Source organism: Salmo trutta, chromosome 12, assembly GCF_901001165.1.
Source record: "Salmo trutta chromosome 12, fSalTru1.1, whole genome shotgun sequence".
NCBI lineage: Eukaryota > Metazoa > Chordata > Actinopteri > Salmoniformes > Salmonidae > Salmo > Salmo trutta.
The window spans coordinates 60373115-60394837 of record NC_042968.1 but is presented as its reverse complement, the minus strand read 5'-3'; the positions used below and the strand labels follow the sequence as shown (position 1 = coordinate 60394837).

Below are 21723 nucleotides of genomic sequence, written 5' to 3'. Positions count from 1 at the left end.
ATAGTAGTGCTCCAGGACTTCAGGGGCTGAATAAAGGACTGGTGAAAGAGTGTGTGATGGGAGAGAGGGAGGAGAGGTTCTGCTGCTGACTGCAGAGGAAGCATTCTCTCCAGAAAATGGTAAGTGTGTGTGTGTGTGATTAATGGTGGGAAGAGAGGATTGGCCAGTAACTTCGCTCTATCAATCACCCTGAGATCTGGACCTTACAGCACAGACAGCAGCTTCCTGCCAGACACACACACATAGCTGGCAGCTTGTTTGGCTGAGGTCCAGGGTCTGGATAGCATGTCTGCCCCTTGGAGAGGAAACATTCTGTTCAATTTCTGGCTGCGTTCTCTCTCTCTGGTGAGATTTAAGCTGTTCTGTGTTCTATGCCCTGTGTTCTATTCACAGCTCATAGCTAACTATGTGTTGAATAAAAACATTTCATGTGGATCCTATCCTTATTGTTTCAGATGAAGATAGGAACTTTCCAGAAACTTCTCCGAAGGCATAAGGATAAAGCACCCATCCATTCACTCTAAAATTTGAAGTAGCCTATTCTAACCTGATTACCCTGAATAGGGTTATATTCCCTGAGCTCTTCCTGTGTCACTGTGTAAATCTGGGCTTGTCTAAACGTGTTGAGGAGTGTGTTGGCTTGCTCGTATTCCTGGAAATGAGGGCTGTTAGCACAGCCATCTGCCCTATTGCCCTATATGTTGACCACCACACATACACACACAATGACGGCAATCAATGTCCCCCACCAAGGTGTTAATGCAAACACCCCACCCCTGTCACCCTTCTCCATTAAGTGCTCCCCTGGCTGTATGTGGCCTCTATTGGGGTTATGGGCCATGAGCTGCTGGGTGTGAGGAGCCATAATGGGGCTGCAGTTTCCACCAGGGACAGATGGTTCAGAGGAGCGTCAGAGTCACTGGCATCCAGTGTGGTGCTGTTATCAACACCTGTAGGAGCTAGTGGAGGATCAGCCTTGGGAACCACAGGGGCTGTCAGGGTTATCAGGCTTTTGTAAATAAACGCTGGAGATTTATTGACAGGGTGGCTATCAACCATGCGAAGTTCCTCAGCGTACACACGTCAGAGGAGCTGAAATGGTCAAACCACGCGGACACCATGGTGAATAAGGCACGACAGCGACTCTTCAACCTCAGGTTGCTGAAGAAGTTCAGCCTGTCCCCGAGGGCCCTCACAGTGTTCTACAGGAGCACCATCGAGAGCACACTGTCGGGCTGCATCACAGCCTGGTACGGCAACTCCACCGCCGCTGACCGCAAGGTGCTACAGAGGGTGGTACGCTTAGCCGAACGCACCGTTGGGTGCACACTGCCTGTGTCGCAGCAAGGACAAGAAGATCATGGGGCACCCGAGCCACGCCCTGTTCTCCCCACTTCCTTCACTAAGTATAGGAGCATCGTGGCAAAACCTGAAAGACTGGTCAGTAGCTTCTACCCACAGACCATCAGGCTACTGAACAGCCACCACTAGTCAGCTACCTGCTCCCCCTGTCCCCCCCCAGACTTCCTTTTGTGTGTGTGTGTGTGTGTGTGTGTGTGCGCGCGCGCACGCTTGCATGAGAGACAGAGAGTTCAAGTTTCCCTCAAGTCAGCGCTGAGTACTTCATTACCACTGGTTCCCAGGCTGTTTTGTACTGTGACAACCACCACTGTTTCCGTTTCTGGCCCCAATAACGACCAAGAAGGAATGGGATCAGCTGTGACCCAAACCACCATTTTAGAAACTGAACTTTTTAGTGTAGCATCGTTTCTTTCTGAAGCAGTTGAAACAGGTAAGTTTTACCGCATGTACTCCTGAGAGAGACAGAGAGACAGACACAGAGAGAGAGACAGAGAGAGAGAGACAGAGAGAGAAAGAAATGTCTTCTATGTCATTACTGAACACTTAGGGGGCCATTAGCAGTGTAGATCTTTTCCTCTGGTACACCTCCCCTCCCTTTCAAACTGTTTGTTCCAACAACCTCCTAACTGATCACCCGGATTGATTAGGGAGAGTTATTATCATTGCCTCAATTTGGTGGGTCACATGAAAATGCGGGATGTTTTGAACCACCGCTGTACGCTTAGGGATGGTCTGCCAGACACAGACTTGTTTGGCAAACCAGCCCTAAGTCATCTAACAGACGAGTTTGTAAAGCATAGAAACTGACTGTGAGAAAGTGGTAAGAAGAACGTAGGAGGGCTTTACAGGTCTGTGATTTAGAATGCTGGTTCTGGCTGTATGTACAGAGATCTGGTAAAGTCATAGGCCTGGGGAGTTTGGCTGGGACTGGAGATTGGTACCAGAGATAATCTCGTTGTAGTGTAGACTGTACTAAGGACGCACAGTCCCATCAACGACAGGAGTATACTGCTACCCAGTGGATGGAAATTACAGAATAAACTTCAAAAATACTTTAACCTCACACTCTATATTTTTATTTATTTAACCTTTATTTAACTAGGCAAGTCAGTTAAGAACAAATTCTTATTTACAATGATGGCCTACCCCGGACGACACTGGACCAATTGCGCGCTGCCCTATGGGACTCCCAATCACGGCCGGATGTGATACAGTCTGGATTCAAACCAGGGACTGTAGTGACCCCTCTTGCACTGAGATGCAGTGCCTTAGACCGCTGCGCTACTCAGGAGCCCAACTCTAACACCAATGCAAACGATTAAAGATCACCAATGTTTGAAACTATGATCGCTCATTCACTAGTCTGGTATGGCAACTACTCGGCCTCCGACCGCAAGGCACTACAGAGGGTAGTAAATCACTGGGAAGAAGCTTCCTGATATCAAGGAACTCTATACTAGGCGGTGTCAGAGGAAGGCCCTAAAAATTGCCAAAGACTCCAGCCACCCTAGTCATAGACTGTTCTCTCTGCTACTGCACGGCAAGCTGTACCAGAGCTCCAAGTCTAGGTCCAAAAGGCTTCTAAACAGCTTCTACCCCCAAGCCATAAGACTCCTAAACAGCTAATAAAATGATCCCAAGCGGTGCAGCGATCTAAGGCACTGCATCGCGGTGCTAGGGGCTTCACTACAGACCCTGGTTTGATTCCAAGCTGTATCACAACCAGCCATGATTGAGAGTCCCGTAGGGTGGCGCACAATTGGCCCAGCGTTGTCCGGATTAGGGTTTGGCCGGGGTAGGCCGTCATTGTAAATAAGAATTTGTTCTTAACTGAATTGCCTAATAAAAAAATAAATGACTACACAGACTATTTTCATTGTCCCCACCCCACATTTTTTCGCTGCTTCTACTCTCTGTTTATTATCTATGCAGTTACTTTACCTCTACCTACATGTACATATTACCTCAATTACCTCAACTAACCTGTCCCCCCCCCCTGTATATAGCCTCGCTGTTATTTTGTTGTTGCTCTTTAATTATTTATTTTTCTATTTTCTTCTTTTCTATTTTATTTATTTTTAACTTGCTTATTTTAGTAAATACTTTCTTCCTTAAAACTGCATTGTTGGTTAAGGGCTTGTAAGTAAGCATTTCACTGTAAGGTTTACTGTACACCTGTTGCAATCAGTGCATGTGACAAATAACATTTCATTTGAAATCACTGTAGTCAATATGATGCAGATCACAACATTTATTTGTAGCAGAGAGAATTACCCCAAGCCCCCATAGTGTAGAGTACCAGACTCGACTACACTATCTCACACACACACACACACACACACACACACACACACACACACACACACACACACACACACACCACACACACACACACACACACACACACACACACACACACACACACACACACACACGATCTCAAATCATACACGATTTAACCACATCTTCCACAGCATACTATTGTCGTGTTCGTACACAGTATAGGATCTTGCATTAACACAGACAGTGACAGAGAAGAACTCAAACCAATCACACAAGTTACAACTAAAGACGTAATACAACATCATAAATAAACATTTAGTAAGAAAATACATATCAATAATAATATTATAGTAATATATCCAAAGGTCTTTTTAAATAGGCTTCTCTTGGTAATCACTGGTCAAAACTGGGATGTTATGGCTGCTGTGCCATGTTGAAATCAGATGGAACTACAATGACGGTTCCTTTTCGTAGATAGCCTAAATGATCAGACTTTTCAACAGCTCCCCAGGTTAAGTTGAGTCTATTCTGAGCAGATATAATCCTCCACATTCAACGTCCAGCTAACAAGTTTCATCCCCCTCTCATCAAGCATCAGCCAACACAGAAATACTTTCAACAGCAGCTAGAGATAGACGCTTCCCCAAATCAACTACGACATTACAGCAGCTCCAAACTTCCCTTAATCATTTAGCCTTAATCATGTGAGGAGACAGCTGTGTGTGTGTGCATGCCTGTGCAAATATGTGTGTGTCAGCATGCATAGAGTTGAAGCATTCATGAATGTGTGTTTGTGTGTTTAAGGTAGCTGTGGTGTGTTTGTGTGTATATGTGAGCGTGTGTTTAAGGTATGAACGGTGTGCATGTACACTACCGGTCAAAAGTTTGGACACGCCTACTCATTCAAGGGTTTTTCTTTATTTTTACTATTTTCTACATTGTAGAATAATAGTGAATACATCAAAACTATGAAATTACACATGGAATCATGTAGTAAGCAAAAAAGTGTTAAACAAATTAAAATTCTTCAAATAGCCACCCTTTGCCTTGATAACAGCTTTGCACACTCTTGGCATTCTCTCAACCAGCTTCACCTGGAATGCTTTTCCAACAGTCTTGAAGGAGTTCCCACATATGCTGAGCATTTGTTGGCTGCTTTTCCTTCACTCTGCGGTCCGACTCATCCCAAACCATCTCAATTTGGTTGAGGTTGGGGGATTGTGGAGGCCAGGTCATCTGATGCAGCACTCCATCACTCTCTTTCTTGGTAAAATAGCCCTTACACAGTGTGGAGGTGTGTTAGGTCATTGTCCTTTTGAAAACAAATGATAGTCCCACTAAGCCCAAACCAGATGGGATGGCGTATCACTGCAGAACGCTGTGGTAGCCATAGTGGTTGTGTGCCTTGAATTCTAAATAAATCAGACAGTGTCACCAGCAAAGCACCCCCACACCATAACACCTCCCCCTCCACACTTTACGGTGGGAAATACACATGCGGAGATCATCCGTTCACCCACACCGTTTCTCACAAAGACAAGGCTGCTGGAACCAAAAATCTCATAATTTCCACAGGTCTAATGTCCATTACTCGTGTTTCTTGGCCCAAGCAAGTCTCTTCTTATTATTGGTGTCCTTTAGTAGTGGTTTCTTTACAGCAATTTGACCATGAAGGCCTGATTCACGCAGTCTCCTCTGCACAGTTGATGTTGAGATGTGTCTGTTACTTAAACTCTGTGAAGCATTTATTTGGTCTACAATTTCTGAGGCTGGTAACTAATGAACTTATCCTCTGCAGCAGAGTTAATTCTGGGTCTTCCATTCCTGTGGCAGTCTTCATGAGAGCCAGTTTCATCATAGCGCTTGATGGTTTTTGCAACTGCACTTGAAGAAACTTTCAAAGTCCTTCACATTTTCTGTATTGACTGACCTTCATGTTTTAAAGTAATGATGGACTGTCGTTTCTCTTTGCTTATTTGAGCTGTTCTTGCCATAATATGGGTCTTTTGACAAATAGGGCTATCTTCTGTATACCCCCCACCATGTCACAACACAATAGATTGGCTCAAACACATTAAGGAAAGAAATTCCACAAATTAACATTTAAGGCACACCTGTTAATTTAAATGCATTCCAGGTGACTACCTCATGAATCTGGTCGAGAGAATGCCAAGAGTGTGCAAAGCTGTCATGAAGGCAAAGGGTGGCTATTTCAAAGAATCTCAAATATAAATATAACACTTTCTTGTTTACTCCATGATTCCATGTGTTATTTCCTAGTTTTGATGTCTTCAATATTATTCTACAATGTAGAAAATAGTACAAAAAAAGAAATGCCCTTGAATGGGTAGGTGTTCCAAAACATTTGACTAGTAGCGTATGTCTCCTCTTTACTCAATCTCTCTATCCGACTCCTCCAGAGAGCGTTTCCTAGCGAACAGGTGGGTGGGGTCTCTTCCTCTCATGCTGGGCTGGACCTTGAAGGCGGGGGGAGACCCCATTGGCCATTGCCAGCCGGCGGGGGCGGAGATAGCACCTTGGTTAGAATCCTGGGGGCAAGGCTTGTTCTGCAGCAGCTGGAAGAGGGTCTCCATGTCTGGCCCCAGCCTAGAAACAAACTCCGCCCTGACAACCGCCACTGTTTCCTGATCACAGTCCAGAAGGGACTGAAGCAGAGTGCTGTAGTACCTGGAATACACACACGTCGCATTAGACAAATACACCGGGTTAGTCACGCGCACACACAGTTTGGCTCACCTGTTGGGGAAGTGTGCAGGTACCTGTACCACCTCTCCAATGGCCTCAGGGTTGGAGCGAGCCACACCACAGATGTCCAGTCTACTGTAACACTCCTCCTGGACCTACACACACACACACACACACACACACACACACACACACACACACCTTTAAACTCTCAGAAACTTGCACTTCATCCTACCACACAGTAGAGGTTATTTGGGATCATTTTGGCGCTGATAGGAAGATATGACGGCTGACATGGAGTGAATCTCTAATAAAGCCAGCGACTGACCTCAGAGATCATCCTCTGGAAGATTGCACAGCGCCTGATGGTCTGGAACACTTTAGATGTGACGCCGTTGGCAATACACCTCAGACTCTCCTTTACAAATGTCTTACCCTGCGCTCTCACACACACACACACACACACACACACACACACACACACACACACACACACACACGGTTAGAGACACTGCGGTGGGTCGTCAAAAAAGTGTGTGTGTGTGTATAGATTACCTGTGTGTTGAAGGTAGCTGTGGTGCGGAGGAACAGTTGGCAGATATCGTGCATGCCATCCGTGTCACAGGTGGAATTCTCCAGGCAGGCAAATGTTCCACATCCCACAGCTAGAGCACCATTCAAACACCCAGCCACATCCGCTGGAGAGAGAGGGGGGAGGGGGGGGGATTCATCAAACTTCAGCAATTGACAGAGGCTATAGTGGGCTACACTCACATACATTTAACCAAGTGCCTATGTCTCTATTCATGGGAATGCAACTATTTTAGGAAGGTTTGACTACACGAGGCAACTTTCATACCCAACTCTTGTGCATGAACCCAACGCACTCTGTATCTACAGCCTTATTTGGATAAAGAACTGCAGTTTGCATAGTTTTTTTGCACTTTAGGCTAACCAACGGTACTCACAGGGGCTATTGGAGGAGAAGCGTGCACGGCGAGGAGAGGATTCCTCCGGTTCGGCATCGAAGGCGGAGGTCTCCAGGACTAGGAAGATCGCAAACAGGCTGAATTTAGCTAGCATCTTGTTGAAATATGGTGATGTTCATCGGGTGCAAGAGGTAGAAGAGGTCGGCTTGATTTTTGGTGGAGAACAGTTGGGATGTAGCTCTCTGTTAGTTCCCTGGTTAGTGTTACGTTGACGAGCTGTTTTTATAGCCGTTTGTTACACTAATCACTGGACCCCCCAGCGGGTTTGTCCAATCAGCGACCGGCATCTCCAGTGGGGGGTCGCGGTGCGTGCGTTAGGCCAATTTGTAAAATGTTTCCACTGAGCGCTTTGGAACTTTCCGTGCGTATGCTTATATTTATTCATGAAAGAACGTTCATTGTGGAAATTGAAACTAAAGTGATTATTTTGTTCCAAAATGCATAGGGCAAGGTTACAATGGGTCTGCTAATGTGAGAAGCAGCTGTTCAGGTGTGGTTGTAGGAAAAATGACTTGTCTGCAAAACCAGAAACCTTTCAGTATTGTAATATGACTACGATTAGCTCAAGTTTGATTTAGAATAGGCAACTTCCCTAGTTAAATTAGGCCTAGGAAACTGAAATGAGTTGTTTTAAAAATTCCAGTCATGTTTCATGTGCAGTGGTTCAGTCACGTAGAAAGGCAGATCAATCATTGTGAAAGGCATGCATGTTTGTGTGTGTGTTATCGGGGGAAAGGTTGTTAGTGGAGGTGGCAGGGTTTCCATGATGATCTGTGTTGCCATGGAGTAACAGTCCCTGGTGACCCAGGACGACCTATCTGGATCTGATAACCTGTCACAGCTCATATGAGGTTCAAATAGCTGCTAAGGGTCTCAAAGCTGTGACATCCGAGAAAGGAAATGCTTCTGTTTCAACTTTCATTAACTTTCCCCTCATTCATTCTCACACTCTTCCCCCTTATTCTTCCTTTTACATGCACAGTCACACATCTCTCTCTCCCTCTGGGTGGTTCTCGGTGACACTGCTCTGCTGAGTTATTCAGACATTTGATACAGTGTTATGTTTTTTTTGATAGATGATTTTATTTTGGTTATATATTTTATGACCAAATACTGCGGAAACTAACCATCACCCCAGTCAAGACAGATGAACACAAACAAATCTCCCCAAAATTCTTATTGTATTGTAGAAAACTGTCATGAGGAGGAGCAGGTGACAACAGCAGCTGATTGGCCGCTGCTACCTGGGGGTTCTATGATTCCCCCAGGTCACTTTGGCAGAGCCACGACCTGATGTACCTAGCTTACCTGGTAAACCTGCCAGATACTCCTAACTCACCTGGTAAACCCACCAGTTAAACCTAGCACAACCAGGTTCGCATTCGGGAGGGCGCAGACAGAAATACCATCATCAGAGCTGACGTGATGCCTTAATCTATATGTCAGAAAGGCATGTCTGTTCTACATTAACGTATGTTGTCCAAATCAGAACTCCAGGTCCCAGCCGGACTCCTCGTCTGGGGGCGGGGCCTCGCTGTCATCGGGGAAGCAGTCAAAGTTTCTGGTGTCCAGTGGACCCTCCACCTGGGAAAGAGGAGACACGGCTGAGTGTGTGTGTGTGTCTGTGTGTGTGTGTGTGTGTGTATATGGGTGTGTGTATTAACGTGTATGCTCACAGTAGGAGTGAAAGGAGGGGCCAGAGTTGTCTGTCGGAGTCCCTCCCAATTGAAACCTTCAAACCACCTGAAGACAAATAGAAAAAGAGCTAGGACAACTAAACTCAGCTCTCCTTGTTGTATCAAGATGACCTTGGCTGTGTCCAAAATGGCACCCTATTCCCTAATTGAGGCAAAATAATCTGTATGGGAGCTGAAGAACAAAACGTCCTTTCAGAGAATGTAGCTATTTCTGTTCCATGCAGTCCTATTGGCTGGTAGGTCTAGTAGTCCTCATCACCATGGTAACTCTTACTTGTGTTTCTGGATGTCCTTCACACCATTCTTCTGGTTCCCCACCCTCTCAGATGGGTTGTCCCTGGGCAACAGACACACACTGTCACATATACATACTGTCACATATACACACTCTGCGCAAGCACCATTTGATGAGGTCTCTATGCTCTATGTTTGTGTGTGTGTGTGTGTGTGTAACCTGCAGAGGCGTTTGATGAGGTTGGCAGCACTCTTGGAGATCTTCTTGGGGAACTCCACCATGTCGATTCCTCTCAGGATGATGTTATAGGTGTTCATAGGGTCAGAACCAGAGAACGGAGGACTGGAGAAGAGGTGGGGAGGGAGAGAGAGAGAGAGAAAGACAATCTCGGCTTTGAGACCAATAAGAAGATCTCATCTCTGCGCACGCACGCACACGCACACACACACCCACATACACACGGTGTACCTGCCGCTGAGCAGTTCATAGATGAGTATCCCCAGGGACCAGCAGTCAGCAGAGATGTCGTGTCCCTTGTTCAGGATGATCTCTGGGGCCACGTATTCTGGAGTCCCACAGAACGTCCACGTCTTCTGACCCAGACCCACCTTCTTAGCAAAGCCAAAGTCCACCTGATAGATAAACACGCACACTAAATATGGTGCTTTTTGTTCTGTGAGTCTGTGCCCCGAGATTCAATCAACTGAAGACGAAGGAAAACCACACTGCCTGCTTATTCCGAAACTCTAGGCTGCGTCGGAGGTGTTTGTGTGTGTAGTAGTACCAGTTTGGCGTATCCTCGGTGGTCCAGTATGATGTTCTCAGGTTTGAGGTCTCTGTAGATGATGCCTCTAACATGGAGGAAGGCCAGAGCCTCTACAACACAGCCTGTATAGAACCGTGTGGTGCCGTCCTCAAACGAACCCCTAGAAGAGTCAGATCAACATGTTTCGTCCCATAGATGATCTAGGGGTGCTCAGACTATCAACTGCAACTCTATTGATATGTAACAATTTGCCAGGGTAAGGGTTCTGGGTAGGGTTGAACTGGGAGGTGGACGTGAAGCTAGGGTTCTGGTTAGGGTTGAACTGGGAGGTGGACGTGAAGCTAGGGTTCTGGTTAGGGTTGAACTGGGAGGTGGACGTGAAGCTAGGGTTCTGGTTAGGGTTGAACTGGGAGGTGGACGTGAAGCTAGGGTTCTGGTTAGGGTTGAACTGGGAGGTGGACGTGAAGCTAGGGTTCTGGGTAGGGTTGAACTAGGAGGTGGACGTGAAGCTAGGCTTCTGGGTATGGATGAACTGGGAGGTGGACGTGAAGCTAGGGTTCTGGTTAGGGTTGAAATGGGAGGTGGACGTGAAGCTAGGGTTCTGGGTAGGGTTGAACTGGGAGGTGGACGTGAAGCTAGGGTTCTGGTTAGGGATGAACTGGGAGGTGGACGTGAAGCTAGGATTCTGGGTAGAGTTGAACTAGGAGGTGGACGTGAAGCTAGGGTTCTGGGTATGGATGAACTGGGAGGTGGACGTGAAGCTAGGGTTCTGGTTAGGGATGAACTGGGAGGTGGACATGAAGCTAGGGTTCTGGTTAGGGATGAACTGGGAGGTGGACGTGAAGCTAGGGTTCTGGTTAGGGTTGAACTGGGAGGTGGACGTGAAGCTGGGGTTCTGGTTAGGGTTAAACTAGGAGGTGGACGTGAAGCTAGGGTTCTGGGTAGTGTTGAAATGGGAGGTGGACGTGAAGCTAGGGTTCTGGGTAGGGTTGAACTGTGAGGTGGACGTGAAGCTAGGGTTCTGGGTAGGGTTGAACTGGGAGGTGGACGTGAAGCTAGGGTTCTGGGTAGGGTTGAACTGGGAGGTGGACGTGAAGCTAGGGTTCTGGTTAGGGTTGAACTGGGAGGTGGACGTGAAGCTAGGGTTCTGTTTAGGATTGAACTGGGAGGTGGACGTGAAGCTAGGGTTCTGGGTAGGGTTGAACTGGGAGGTGGACGTGAAGCTAGGGTTCTGGTTAGGGTTGAACTGGGAGGTGGACGTGAAGCTGGGATTTGGGTTTGTGGGTTGTGGTTGAGGCTAGATTCAGGGTTGAACCAAGATGTCGACATGAAGCTAGGCTTAAGTTGTGGGTTGTGGTTGAGGGTTAGAGTTGAATCGAGATGTGGGCATGAAGCTAGGGTTAGTGGATAGCTGGCTGAGCAGTTTGTGTACAGTCAGGTTTCATTTGCAGCCGTTCTAGACCTACACACCTGGCACTCAGTAGAGTCCACAGTTCTCCTCCCAGACAGGCCTCCTGCAGCATGTACAGATACTTAGAGTCCCTAAACGTACGATACAACCTGGACAAGGACACACAGCGTCAGTGTGTGTGTGTGCGTAATTGTCAGTGAAGTGGCTGTGTGGTGTGTGTGTGTGTTTGTGTGTGTGTACCGGACGGTGAAGGGGCCGTGTGCGTCCATCATGATGCGTCTCTCTGAGAGGATGTGACCCTGCTGACTGGTGTCCAAAATGTGACGCTTCTTCAGAACCTTCATAGCAAACGACCTGCTGGGGTCACTCTTCAACTGCACCTGAACACACACACACACACACACACACACACACACACACACACACACACACACACACACACACACACACACACACACTAACATATTAAAACACACACACACACAAACACACACACACACACACACACACACACATTATACATATTAAAACACACACACACACAAACACACAACACACACACACACACACACACACACACACAGTCCTGTTAGCGCGTGCACGTTATACACACACTCACCAGTTCGACGCGACTGAAGCCTCCAACTCCGAGGGTGCAGATGACGTGGAAATCGTTGAGAGACACGCTGGAGAAAAACACTGCCTCTGCCTCCAACCTGGAGGGGGGGGGGGGGTCAATCAATTACCTAATATCTTTTCACTGAAACTGGCTGAGTCTGTGTGGTTGGATATATCACAAACTAAATGTACTGAACTTAGTTTGGTGAAACAAGAGAAAGGAGGAGGGAAAGAAGAGTATTCGGAGGTGTAGCGACACTTACTTGGCCTTGAGCTCGTCACTCTCGTTGTGTCTGCTGCTGTCGTCATCAAGCCCTCCTATCAGCTGCATGAACGACCTGGAACAAGGGGAGGGGTTAGAGTTACGCAACCCCGCATCTACCAATGAAGAAGGGTTCAGTTACACATACGCACGCACCACAGGATGTTGGTGGCGCCTTAATTGGGGAGGACAGGCTCATAGTAATGGCCGGAGGGGAATGGTAATTGAACTAATCGAACACGTCGTTTCCATGGGTTTGACACCGTCTCATTTACTCCATTCCAGCCATTATTTTGAGCCATCCTCCCCTCAGCAGCCTCCTGTGGCATGCACTCATGCTCTCTCTCTCTCTCTCTCTCTCCCCAGGGGTCTCTCACTCTCTGTCCACGACCAGACAGGTCACTCCTCCTACAGCTGTGACACTGGCCGTGCGAACATCCTCCCTGGGTAGAGAGAAAAATATTTAGAAATGAGTTCATTATAAACAGAAATAAGCAGTCATCTTTATTATCTTCCTTTGCAAAACACAACTCTACTCTAATCCTATGAGAGTATATGTTTACTTAGGCAATTGGTTGGTGTGTTTGGTTGTTTTCTAAAGCTGCTGGTTGTTGTTTGGTCATTAGAGGTGTTGTTTGGTGGTTAGAGGTGTTGTTTGGTGGTTAGAGGTGTTGTTTGGTTGTTAGAGGTGTTGTTTGGTGGTTAGAGGTGTTGTTTGGTGGTTAGAGGTGTTGTTTGGTGGTTAGAGGTGTTGTTTGGTTGTTAGAGAGGTGTGTTTGGTTGTTAGAGGTGTTGTTTGGTGGTTTGAGGTGTTGTTTGGTGGTTAGAGGTGTTGTTTGGTTGGTAGAGGGGTGTGTTTGGTTGTTCTCTAAAGCTGCTTGTTGTTGTTTGGTTGTTAGAGGTGACTTTGGTTGTTAGAGTGTTGTTTGGTTATTAGAGGTGCTGTTGTCTCACCCTTTTAGCGCCTGCTCTCCAAACCAGTCCCCCCTAGAGAGTGTGGTCAGAAACTCTGGCTCCTCATTGGATGATTTCTGTTGCGTGACCTTTACCTGAGCACAGACAGGAGAGATGAGAAAAAAAGGGGGGAGAGGAGGGGGGAAGAGAGAGGAAGTTATTGGGAGGAAGTCTGAATTTAAATTATGATTATTACTGGTATGTTTTAATTGCATTACTGATTATGTCCACATGGTGGCAGTATGATTGGGATTTTATACACTTCTCTCCTCGACCTCCTCTTCCTCACCTGTCCTTCGCTGATGATGAAGAAGGTGTCTCCTGTGGCGCCCTGCCTGATGATGTAATCACCTTCACTGTAGTGAGTCTGAGCGAGAGAGAGATAGAGAGAGGGAGAAAGAGAGATGAGGAAAGGGAGTGGGAGAGGATAAGGGAGAGGGAGAGAGATAGAGGACAGCAGAGGAGGAGAGAGAGAGGTGTGCAGAGAGACAAAGGGAGAGGGAGAGAGACAGTGGGAGCGTGAGAGAGAGAGGAGGAGAGCAGGAGAGAGGAGGAGAGCTCCCACAGTGGTGGGAGTAGAGACAGAGGATGAGAGAGAGGTGGGCAGAGATACAAAGGGAGAGGGTGAAAGATGGAGGAAGAGATGGAGAGAGAGGACAGCAAGGGAGAAGAGAGAGAGGGGCATGGCTCCCAGACATAAGCACTTTACCACAGAAAGGAGAAACAGTCTGCGTGTCTCTAAAGGCTGGAAGGCATGTGACTGGTGTCTATGGCAGTATGCATGCAGTTAACACACACACACACAAGTGCCCTCATGCACACACACGAACACACAAACTCTTAAAACAAATCCACACTGACTGTCACCACCAGCTGCTCTCCATCTGACCATGCCTGTGTGTGTGTGTGTGTGTGTGTGTGTGTGTGTGTGTGTGTGTGTGTGTGTGTGTGTGTGTGTGTGTGTGTGTGTGTGTGTGTGTGTGTATGTGCACTCCTCACCTCCTCCAGAACATCAGCTACCTTACTAAGAACGTCCTCAGGCAATGACTGAAAGGAGGGAACACTAACAGAGAGAGAAAGAGAAAGAGAGAGAGAGAACAACAACAACATTCTTGCCAAAATCAATTGTGTGAATAATAATTTGAAAATACGTGACTAGGGTTGCAAAGGGAGGATATATTACTTGAAACTTTCTAAGTTTACCAGTAAACTACTAGAATTTTGGTAACTTTCAAGAATTTTATGTAATTTATTACAAAACATCCAGTGGCCATTTTGGGTACTTCAGATTATCACAAGTGTTTGTAATTATCTCTGGCCCTCTGCGTGGATTTATCACACGTAAAATATATCAAATAAGATGATTTTAAAATAGAATGAAGCTGTAATACATTATTCTAAATATAAACCATCAACTTAGTGAATACCATTTAATATGAGGGTTTCAGCACTTTATTGTCCCTCAGATGAAATGGTGGAGAGGAATGTGTATCTGTCTCCGTCCGTCCATCCGCTCATACGTTAGTCACACGCGAAATGGACACAGATATAAAAAATGAATCATATAAAAAATGAATCATATATATAAATACTTTTTTTTAATTTTAAAGTTATTTGAGTATAAATTACCAATATTACCATAGATTGCCATAGATTACCTGTTAATTACCAAAATGACAGAAGATTCCGGTAACTTTGGTAAATGACTTGTAGCTTTGCAACCCTAGACGTGACAGAAGCTAGCGAACGTTCTGTGTTCTGTGGCTACTGAATCTTAATCATCTGTCTATCCAACTAGGCTCACAGAAGTCTGCATAGCTGCATAATAAAGAGTGTGTTCCAAGCAGAAGCGAACCGTGCTTGTGTGTGTGTGTGTGTGGGTGCGTGGGTGCGTGCGTGCCTGTGTTTGTGTGTGTTAGCTGTGTGTGTGTTACCTGCGGAGGAACTCCATATACTGGGAGTGTTTAATGAGTCCAGTCCTCATCATGATGGTCTGGAAACCCTGTCTGTCTATCGCCCACAGCTTAATGTCGGTCAGAGCTGAAGGGAGAGACGGAGAAATGGAGAGCGAGAAAGACAGAGGAAGAAAGAGGGAGAGGAGAAAGAGAGGGGAGAGAGAGAGAGAAAGAACGAGAGAAGATAGGGGGATAGAAAGGTAGAGAGTAGGGTTCAGAGAGCGATATGAGGAAGTGGAGAGGGGTGAAAGAAGAGTAGGACAATTCCAATCAATTTCAAATTCTCCATATTCACACCTATGCTCACAGGAACACTCTCCATCCCATTCAAGGCGACAAAAAGATGATAATATTATTCAATCCTTTAGCAAGTAACCAGTAGAGGGAATCTCAATGAAAGCCTGACATACACAAACAATCAGAGAGATGCAGGCCCTGCATGCGTGTGTGTGCGTGGTTGCTAAAGGAATGAACAGGGCACAGTTTCAAGGTCTCTCTCTTTCTCGCTCTCTCTCTCTCTCCCTCTCACACATGTACAACCACACATACTGTATTAATACACACTTTATGCAAAAACATACCCACACAATAATACACGGACAAAAGTACACACGCAGTCACATGTGCAACAACATGTGTCAGCACAGTACACATAGCAGTTGATAGGAAATGCCATTATCTCAACAGTTCTCCTTCTAGAGATGAGAGCCTTCACATCCCACTCTAATTATCTGCTATAACACACACACACACACACACACACACCCACACACACACACACGTTGTTTCTCTCTATTCTAATAAGAGGGTAATTATATAGATATAGATATAGATATATATATATCTCACCTCTTCCTTCCACCCCTCACAGACCCCTCCCAACCCCCACCACACATGTTCACTACCTGTCAGTCAACTCCGGTGATGGAGAGAGACAGAGACAAGGATGAGGAAGAATGAAGGGGCAAAATTGAACGCTGTCGACACATGGTCAAATCAAAGGTCTTGCAGGTGTGGAAAGAGGAGAGGACAGAGGAGGGGAAAGGACGGGGGAGAGATGCTAAAAGAGAGGGACTGAGAGAGCAGCAAGAGGAGTTGTTTCTTTTCCTATTCACCTCTCTCTCCCCCTCTCGCTCAGCAGACCAATAGCTGCCCGACCCTGAATAGCATTGTACAGTAAACACTTCACCACTCAGAGAGAGAGGGAGAGCGAGAGAGAGACAAAAAAGAAGAAAGAGTAGAAGATGTCAGAGGACGATTTGTGAACTGCGGAGGTTGTCACATACTCACGCACACACACACACACACACACACACACACACACACACACACACACACACACACACACACAGGCAGGCAGCCTTCTGACAGCATATTACAGCGCAAATCAGACAGTTACCGCCTACAGTGTGTGTGTGTGTGTGAAAATGACCCGTGGGAGGATTTTCAATTATTACTGTATCTCTCTGCTGAAATTAAATAAATACTTTTAGCACAGCGTAGATCTGACACCACGCCTCACCCCAATCACTTAGCCTCAACACACACACACACACACACACACACACACACACACACACACACACACACACACACACACACACACACACACACACACACACACACACACACACGTCTGACACCAAATCTCACCTCAATCCATCAGACTAAACGTCAGTGGCAGAGAGGAGGATGAAGAAATTACAAAAACTACAAAAACAATTCCTAATCCTGAACTCAATCAAATAAGTGTGTGTGTGTCCTACCTAAAATAGCAGTGATGTGTGTGTGTGAGTGTTACCTGTAACAGTAGCAGTCCTGGTACAGTTGTAGAGGATGGCCAGTTCTCCAAAGACCTTCCCGGGATCAATGGTGCACAGCTTCTGTTCCCCTTTAGTCACCTCCACCTTTCCCTCTACACACACACAACCGCACACACACACACACACACACACACACACACACGCACACACTCAGGCACCCACATAAACAACATTACATCATCAAACCTGCCTGAACTGAACAGAACTCCCCAACTCCCCACTCATTCACACTTACAGTTTTTTAACTACTCCACACATTTCTTGTTAACGAACTATAGTTTTGGCAAGTCGGTTAGGACATCTACTTTGTGCATGACACAAGTCATTTTTCCAACAATTGTTTACAGACAGATTATTTCACTATAATTCACTGTATCACAATTCCAGTGGGTCAGAAGTTTACATACACTAAATTGACTGTGCCTTTAAACAGCTTGGAAAGTTCCCGAAAATTATGTCATGGCTTTAGAAGCTTCTGATACACCTGTGGATGTATTTCAAGGCCTACATTCAAACTCAGTCCCTCTTTGCTTGACATCATGGGAAAATGAAAAGAAATCAGCCAAGACCTCAGAAAAAAAATTGTAGACCTCCACAAGTCTGGTTCTTCCATGGAGCAATGTCCAAATGCCTGAAGGTACCACGTTCATTTTTACAAGCAATAATACGCAAGTATAAACACCATGGGACCACGCAGCCATCATACCGCTCAGGAAAGAGACGCGTTCTGTCTCCTAGATATGAACGTTCTTTGGTGCGAAAAGTGCAAATCAATCCCAGAACAACAGCAAAGGACCTTGTGAAGATGGTGGAGGAAACAGGTACAAATGTATCAGTTCGCAACTGCACATGGGGACAAAGATCGTACTTTTTGGAGAAATGTCCTCTGGTCTGATGAAACAAAAATAGAACTGTTTGGCCTTAATGACCATTGTTATGTTTGGAGGAAAAAGGGGGAGGCTTGCAAGCCGAAGAACACCATCCCAACCGTGAAGCACGGGGGTGGCAGCATCATGTTGTGTGGGTGCTTTGCTGCAGGAGGGACTGGTGCGCTTCACAAAATCGATGGCATCATGAGGAAGGAAAATTATTGAAGCAACATCTACAAACATCAGTCAGGAAGTTAAAGCTTGGTCGCAAATGGGTCTTCCAAATGGACAATGACCCCAAGCGTACTTCCAAAGTTGTGGCAAAATGGCTTAAGGACAACAAAGTCAAGTTATTGGAGTGGCCATCCCAAAGCCCTGACCTCAATCCTACAGAAAATTTGTGGGCAGGACTGAAAAGCATGTGCGAGCAAGGAGGTCTACAAACCTGACTCAGTTACCCCAGCTCTGTAAGGAGGAATGGGCCAAAATTCACCCAACTTACTGTGGGAAGCTTGTGGAAGGCTACCCGAAACGTTTGGCTCAAGTTAAACAATTTAAAGGCAATGCTACCAAATACTAATTGAGTGTATGTAAACTTCTGACCCACTAGGAATGCGATGAAAGAAATAAAAGCTGAAATAAATCATTCTCTTTAATATTATTCTGACATTTCACATTCTTAAAATAAAGTGGTGATCCTAACTGACCTAAGACAGGGTATTTTTACTAGGATTAAATGTCAGGAATTGTGAAAAACTGAGTTTAAATGTATTTGGCTACGGTGTATGTAAACTTCCGACTTTAACTGTAAAGGACTGCATTAATATTAATCATCTCTTCATGGTAATACACCCACACTCTCTAGATGGATGTTTACCAAAGTGAACGGACTGTATAATCAACATGGTCTAATTGTGTGTGTCTGTGTGTGTGTGAATGAGAAACAGAGAGAGACAAAGAGACTGTGGTAAAAAGAGAGAGGACAGATGAGATATTTTTAAGAGGAGAGGAGTCGAGGTGTCAGGAAGAGATGTTTCAGAGCGCCTGAGAGAGCAAGAAGTGTGTGTGCGTGTGACCTGTCTGCCTCTGCTACAGTGAGCTCACTGTATGATATCACCTGATATATACAGTATAATCAAAGATTTGTATAACTAAACCAAGATAGACCACAGCCTGTTGTTTCAAATGGGAACAAATGAGCCATAGATGGCAGAACAAGCAAGGAGGTGGGCAGAGCCAAGCACGAGCTAGTGAGATCCTATTGGCGTGTTCTAGCATTTGGGGAACGCCTACTCTGAAGTGCACGTGTGCAGTAACTCAATTCACCTTTCCACGCCTTCTATTTTTTTAAATCTTGGCAAAGGGTAAAGTCTAAAGAACGTAGTCCACTCTGTTCGTAACAAATTGTAGTTTTGGATACAGAAAACTGTATTGAGATCAAATGTTTGATGAGTAAATTAGCAGAATGTCTGCCAAAATCCATCTCGTTCCATGATCTCCCACTGCCGGCCACTGGGCTTCCTCTCACTACCATACTTGGTAGTGAAACGCCAACCGGATGCTTCACATTTATACATTCTGTGAAATATCTGTCTCATTGTGGTATTATCTGTCCCTCCCTTGCCTCCCCTTTCGCCTAGACTGTCATAACTTCTCACCTATCTACTTCCCTCCCCCTTCCTCTCTCACAGTCTCGCCCTCCTCTTTCACCCTCCCTCCCTCCATCTCTCACCCTCCCTCCATCTCTCACCCTCCCACCCGCCCTCCATCTCTCACCCTCCCTCCCGCCCTCCATCTCTCACCCTCTCTCCCCTTCTCGCTCACCCTCCCTCCCCCCTTCTCTCTATCCCTCTTCATTGCCCTATTTTCCCCCTTCCTCTCTTTCGTTTCATCCCTTCCTCCCTCCCTCCACCCCATCCCTCCACCTCCCTTCATGCCTCTCACCCTCCAGTACATAGACCAGAGATCCGTCGTCTCCCTCCTGTATGACACAGCAGCCCCGGGCCAGACGAGTGGGATGCATACAGTCAACTATGGTCTGAATCTACAGGGTGAGAGTGAGAGAGAGAGACATAGAGAAAAAGACAAAGAGAGAGAGACAAAGCAAGAGACCTGTTTATAAAAATATAGCATTTGTTTAATTAAATTGAGAGCGAAAGAGAGAGTATGTGAGAGAGAGGGGGGAGGAGATAAATAAATGGATATCTAAGAATAGACAGTGAGAATAGCAGTATTACCACAGTAATACTATACAGTCGTAGTAATACTAGTACCTGTCCCTGCTCCAGGTGTTTCATGAATTCATTCTCCAACAGAGCTCTATGGATCAGCTCTCTAGACCTGTACACAGGTACAGAGACAGGATCAGTGTGTGTGTGTGTGTGTGTGTGTGTGTGTGTGTGTGTGTGTGTGTGTGTGTGTGTGTGTGTGTGTGCGTGTGCGTGCGTTTGTGTGCGTGCGTGTACTCACTCTTCACTCTTGCTGTAGTTGGTGAGTGTGACATGTGTGAGTTGGGCAGGGTCCAGGGCTGTGGGTTCTGCTGATATTGCCTGTCTCTTAGTCCTCTGCGGCTCATCAGGCACTGGTGGGGACAGCCCGGGTCCTGACAGACACCCATTTTGGTTAGGCTTTACCTCAGCGAGCTAACACAGTCTCGTGGCAAGTAGGAGACCGCGTTCAACCCCAATCTGTCACATTAGCCTTGAGAGTGATGGCTCACAGGTTCATGCATAACTACCCTTGAATTCACTGAACACCTCCAGGAGCGTTAGGACTGGTTTGGTACCCTGTGTTGTTTTCCGTTTCCCCGAGGGCTGTGATGTATTAGAGGTGCATGTTAATGTTATTTAAGGTGTAACGAGTAGTACCTACCTGTGTTCTCTGTGCTCCCAGTGGTCCCTGTGTGTTGTGGAGCATTGCGATGGCGGTCCAGTTCTGTCTGCAGCTGTCGGATGAGATCATCCTTGGTGTCCAGCTCCAACTCCAGCTCATCTATCAGACTGTCTCTCTGACGGAGCTCCTCGATCTTCAGCTGCAGTGCAAACTGCAAGTCCCTCAGAGTACCCATAGCCCTGATATGCACATATAAAGCATGCACATTACATGCAGGAGGAAAGGCAGGCAGACAGAGGCACACACACACACACACACACAGGCATGAGGAATAAAGAGTTTCGCTAGTGAGTTTTGGGGACTCCACCACATGCTAAATTAATTATTGCCTGCTTAATCCCACAAACACAGTGAAATACAATAACCATATATATGCACATACAGGTTACAATAAAACGGAAATATCTAACACACATAAACCACTTACTGATACTTTGGGAATGTCGAGTTTATGCAGTAAAAATACATTTGAAAAAGTAAAACATTTTGTCTTACCTGTCCAAGCGCTTGTCTGGGTGTAAGTGAAGAAGAAGCTCCTACCGACTGCTAATGCTGCATTCACAGTTATGTGCCGATCTCCAATCTCATCATGTGTAAATTGATTTATAGCTGATGTGAAAAGCAAACAGGATAGGCTAATCGAAATGAGACTGCGACGAATGTTAATTAAAACTGAAGTTTTAAAGGTGTATAAAGACACTTCAGATCATGAAGATAGATAGACATACCAACCAGACACATTCTCGCCCTTTGCCGGTTGCGCTCGAGTGAAGAACCGATCACTCAAATGACAATTTCTAGAGTATCCAATATAGCCATACGCGGAGCGGTGCGCGCGCGTCCATTGGCATACAAATGTAGATATATTTTTACATAAATCTATGGGTGATTAGTTTACATC

At 46.0% G+C, this 21723-nt stretch overlaps 2 protein-coding genes across 5 annotated transcripts; both read right to left on the bottom strand.

The window, feature by feature from the left end:
* Window positions 1-5934: 5934 nt before the first annotated feature.
* stc1l (stanniocalcin 1, like) lies at window positions 5935-7551 on the bottom strand. Its single transcript, XM_029768996.1, has 5 exons — window positions 7320-7551; window positions 6907-7049; window positions 6680-6787; window positions 6403-6506; window positions 5935-6333 (listed from the first exon to the last, which is right to left on the bottom strand). The coding sequence occupies exons 1-5, from the start codon at window positions 7432-7434 to the stop codon at window positions 6036-6038; spliced, it is 768 nt and encodes a 255-aa protein (XP_029624856.1). The 5' UTR covers window positions 7435-7551; the 3' UTR covers window positions 5935-6035.
* Window positions 7552-8398: 847 nt separating this feature from the next.
* Window positions 8399-21589, bottom strand: LOC115203910 (cGMP-dependent protein kinase 1). 4 transcript variants are annotated; one of them, XM_029768992.1, is made up of 21 exons: window positions 21551-21589; window positions 21318-21431; window positions 20802-21001; window positions 20400-20532; window positions 20204-20270; window positions 19875-19974; window positions 17040-17153; window positions 15218-15323; window positions 14283-14346; window positions 13573-13650; window positions 13284-13378; window positions 12707-12772; window positions 12331-12405; window positions 12069-12165; window positions 11690-11829; window positions 11509-11598; window positions 10057-10198; window positions 9741-9904; window positions 9492-9614; window positions 9312-9374; window positions 8399-9083 (listed from the first exon to the last, which is right to left on the bottom strand). In XM_029768992.1, the coding sequence occupies exons 3-21, from the start codon at window positions 20995-20997 to the stop codon at window positions 8807-8809; spliced, it is 2190 nt and encodes a 729-aa protein (XP_029624852.1). In that variant the 5' UTR covers window positions 20998-21001; window positions 21318-21431; window positions 21551-21589; the 3' UTR covers window positions 8399-8806. The 4 variants fall into 4 exon arrangements, with proteins under 4 accessions (XP_029624852.1, XP_029624853.1, XP_029624851.1 ...); XM_029768993.1 differs by having other exon boundaries at window positions 8399-8924; window positions 9017-9083; window positions 21318-21563; XM_029768991.1 differs by having other exon boundaries at window positions 21318-21563.
* Window positions 21590-21723: the final 134 nt, after the last annotated feature.

Coding starts and splice junctions, on each gene's coding strand:
- LOC115203910 (XM_029768992.1), bottom strand. CDS start 20,997: ATGGGTACTCTGAGGGACTTGCAGTTTGCACTGCAGCTGAAGATCGAG. Junction 20,271..20,399: donor AACTACAGCAAGAGTGAAGA/GTGAGTACACGC, acceptor ACCTGTGTACAG/GTCTAGAGAGCTGATCCATA. Junction 19,975..20,203: donor AACACCTGGAGCAGGGACAG/GTACTAGTATTA, acceptor CTCACCCTGTAG/ATTCAGACCATAGTTGACTG.
- stc1l (XM_029768996.1), bottom strand. CDS start 7,434: ATGCTAGCTAAATTCAGCCTGTTTGCGATCTTCCTAGTCCTGGAGACC. Junction 7,050..7,319: donor CTTCTCCTCCAATAGCCCCT/GTGAGTACCGTT, acceptor CTCTCTCTCCAG/CGGATGTGGCTGGGTGTTTG. Junction 6,788..6,906: donor CAGCTACCTTCAACACACAG/GTAATCTATACA, acceptor GTGAGAGCGCAG/GGTAAGACATTTGTAAAGGA.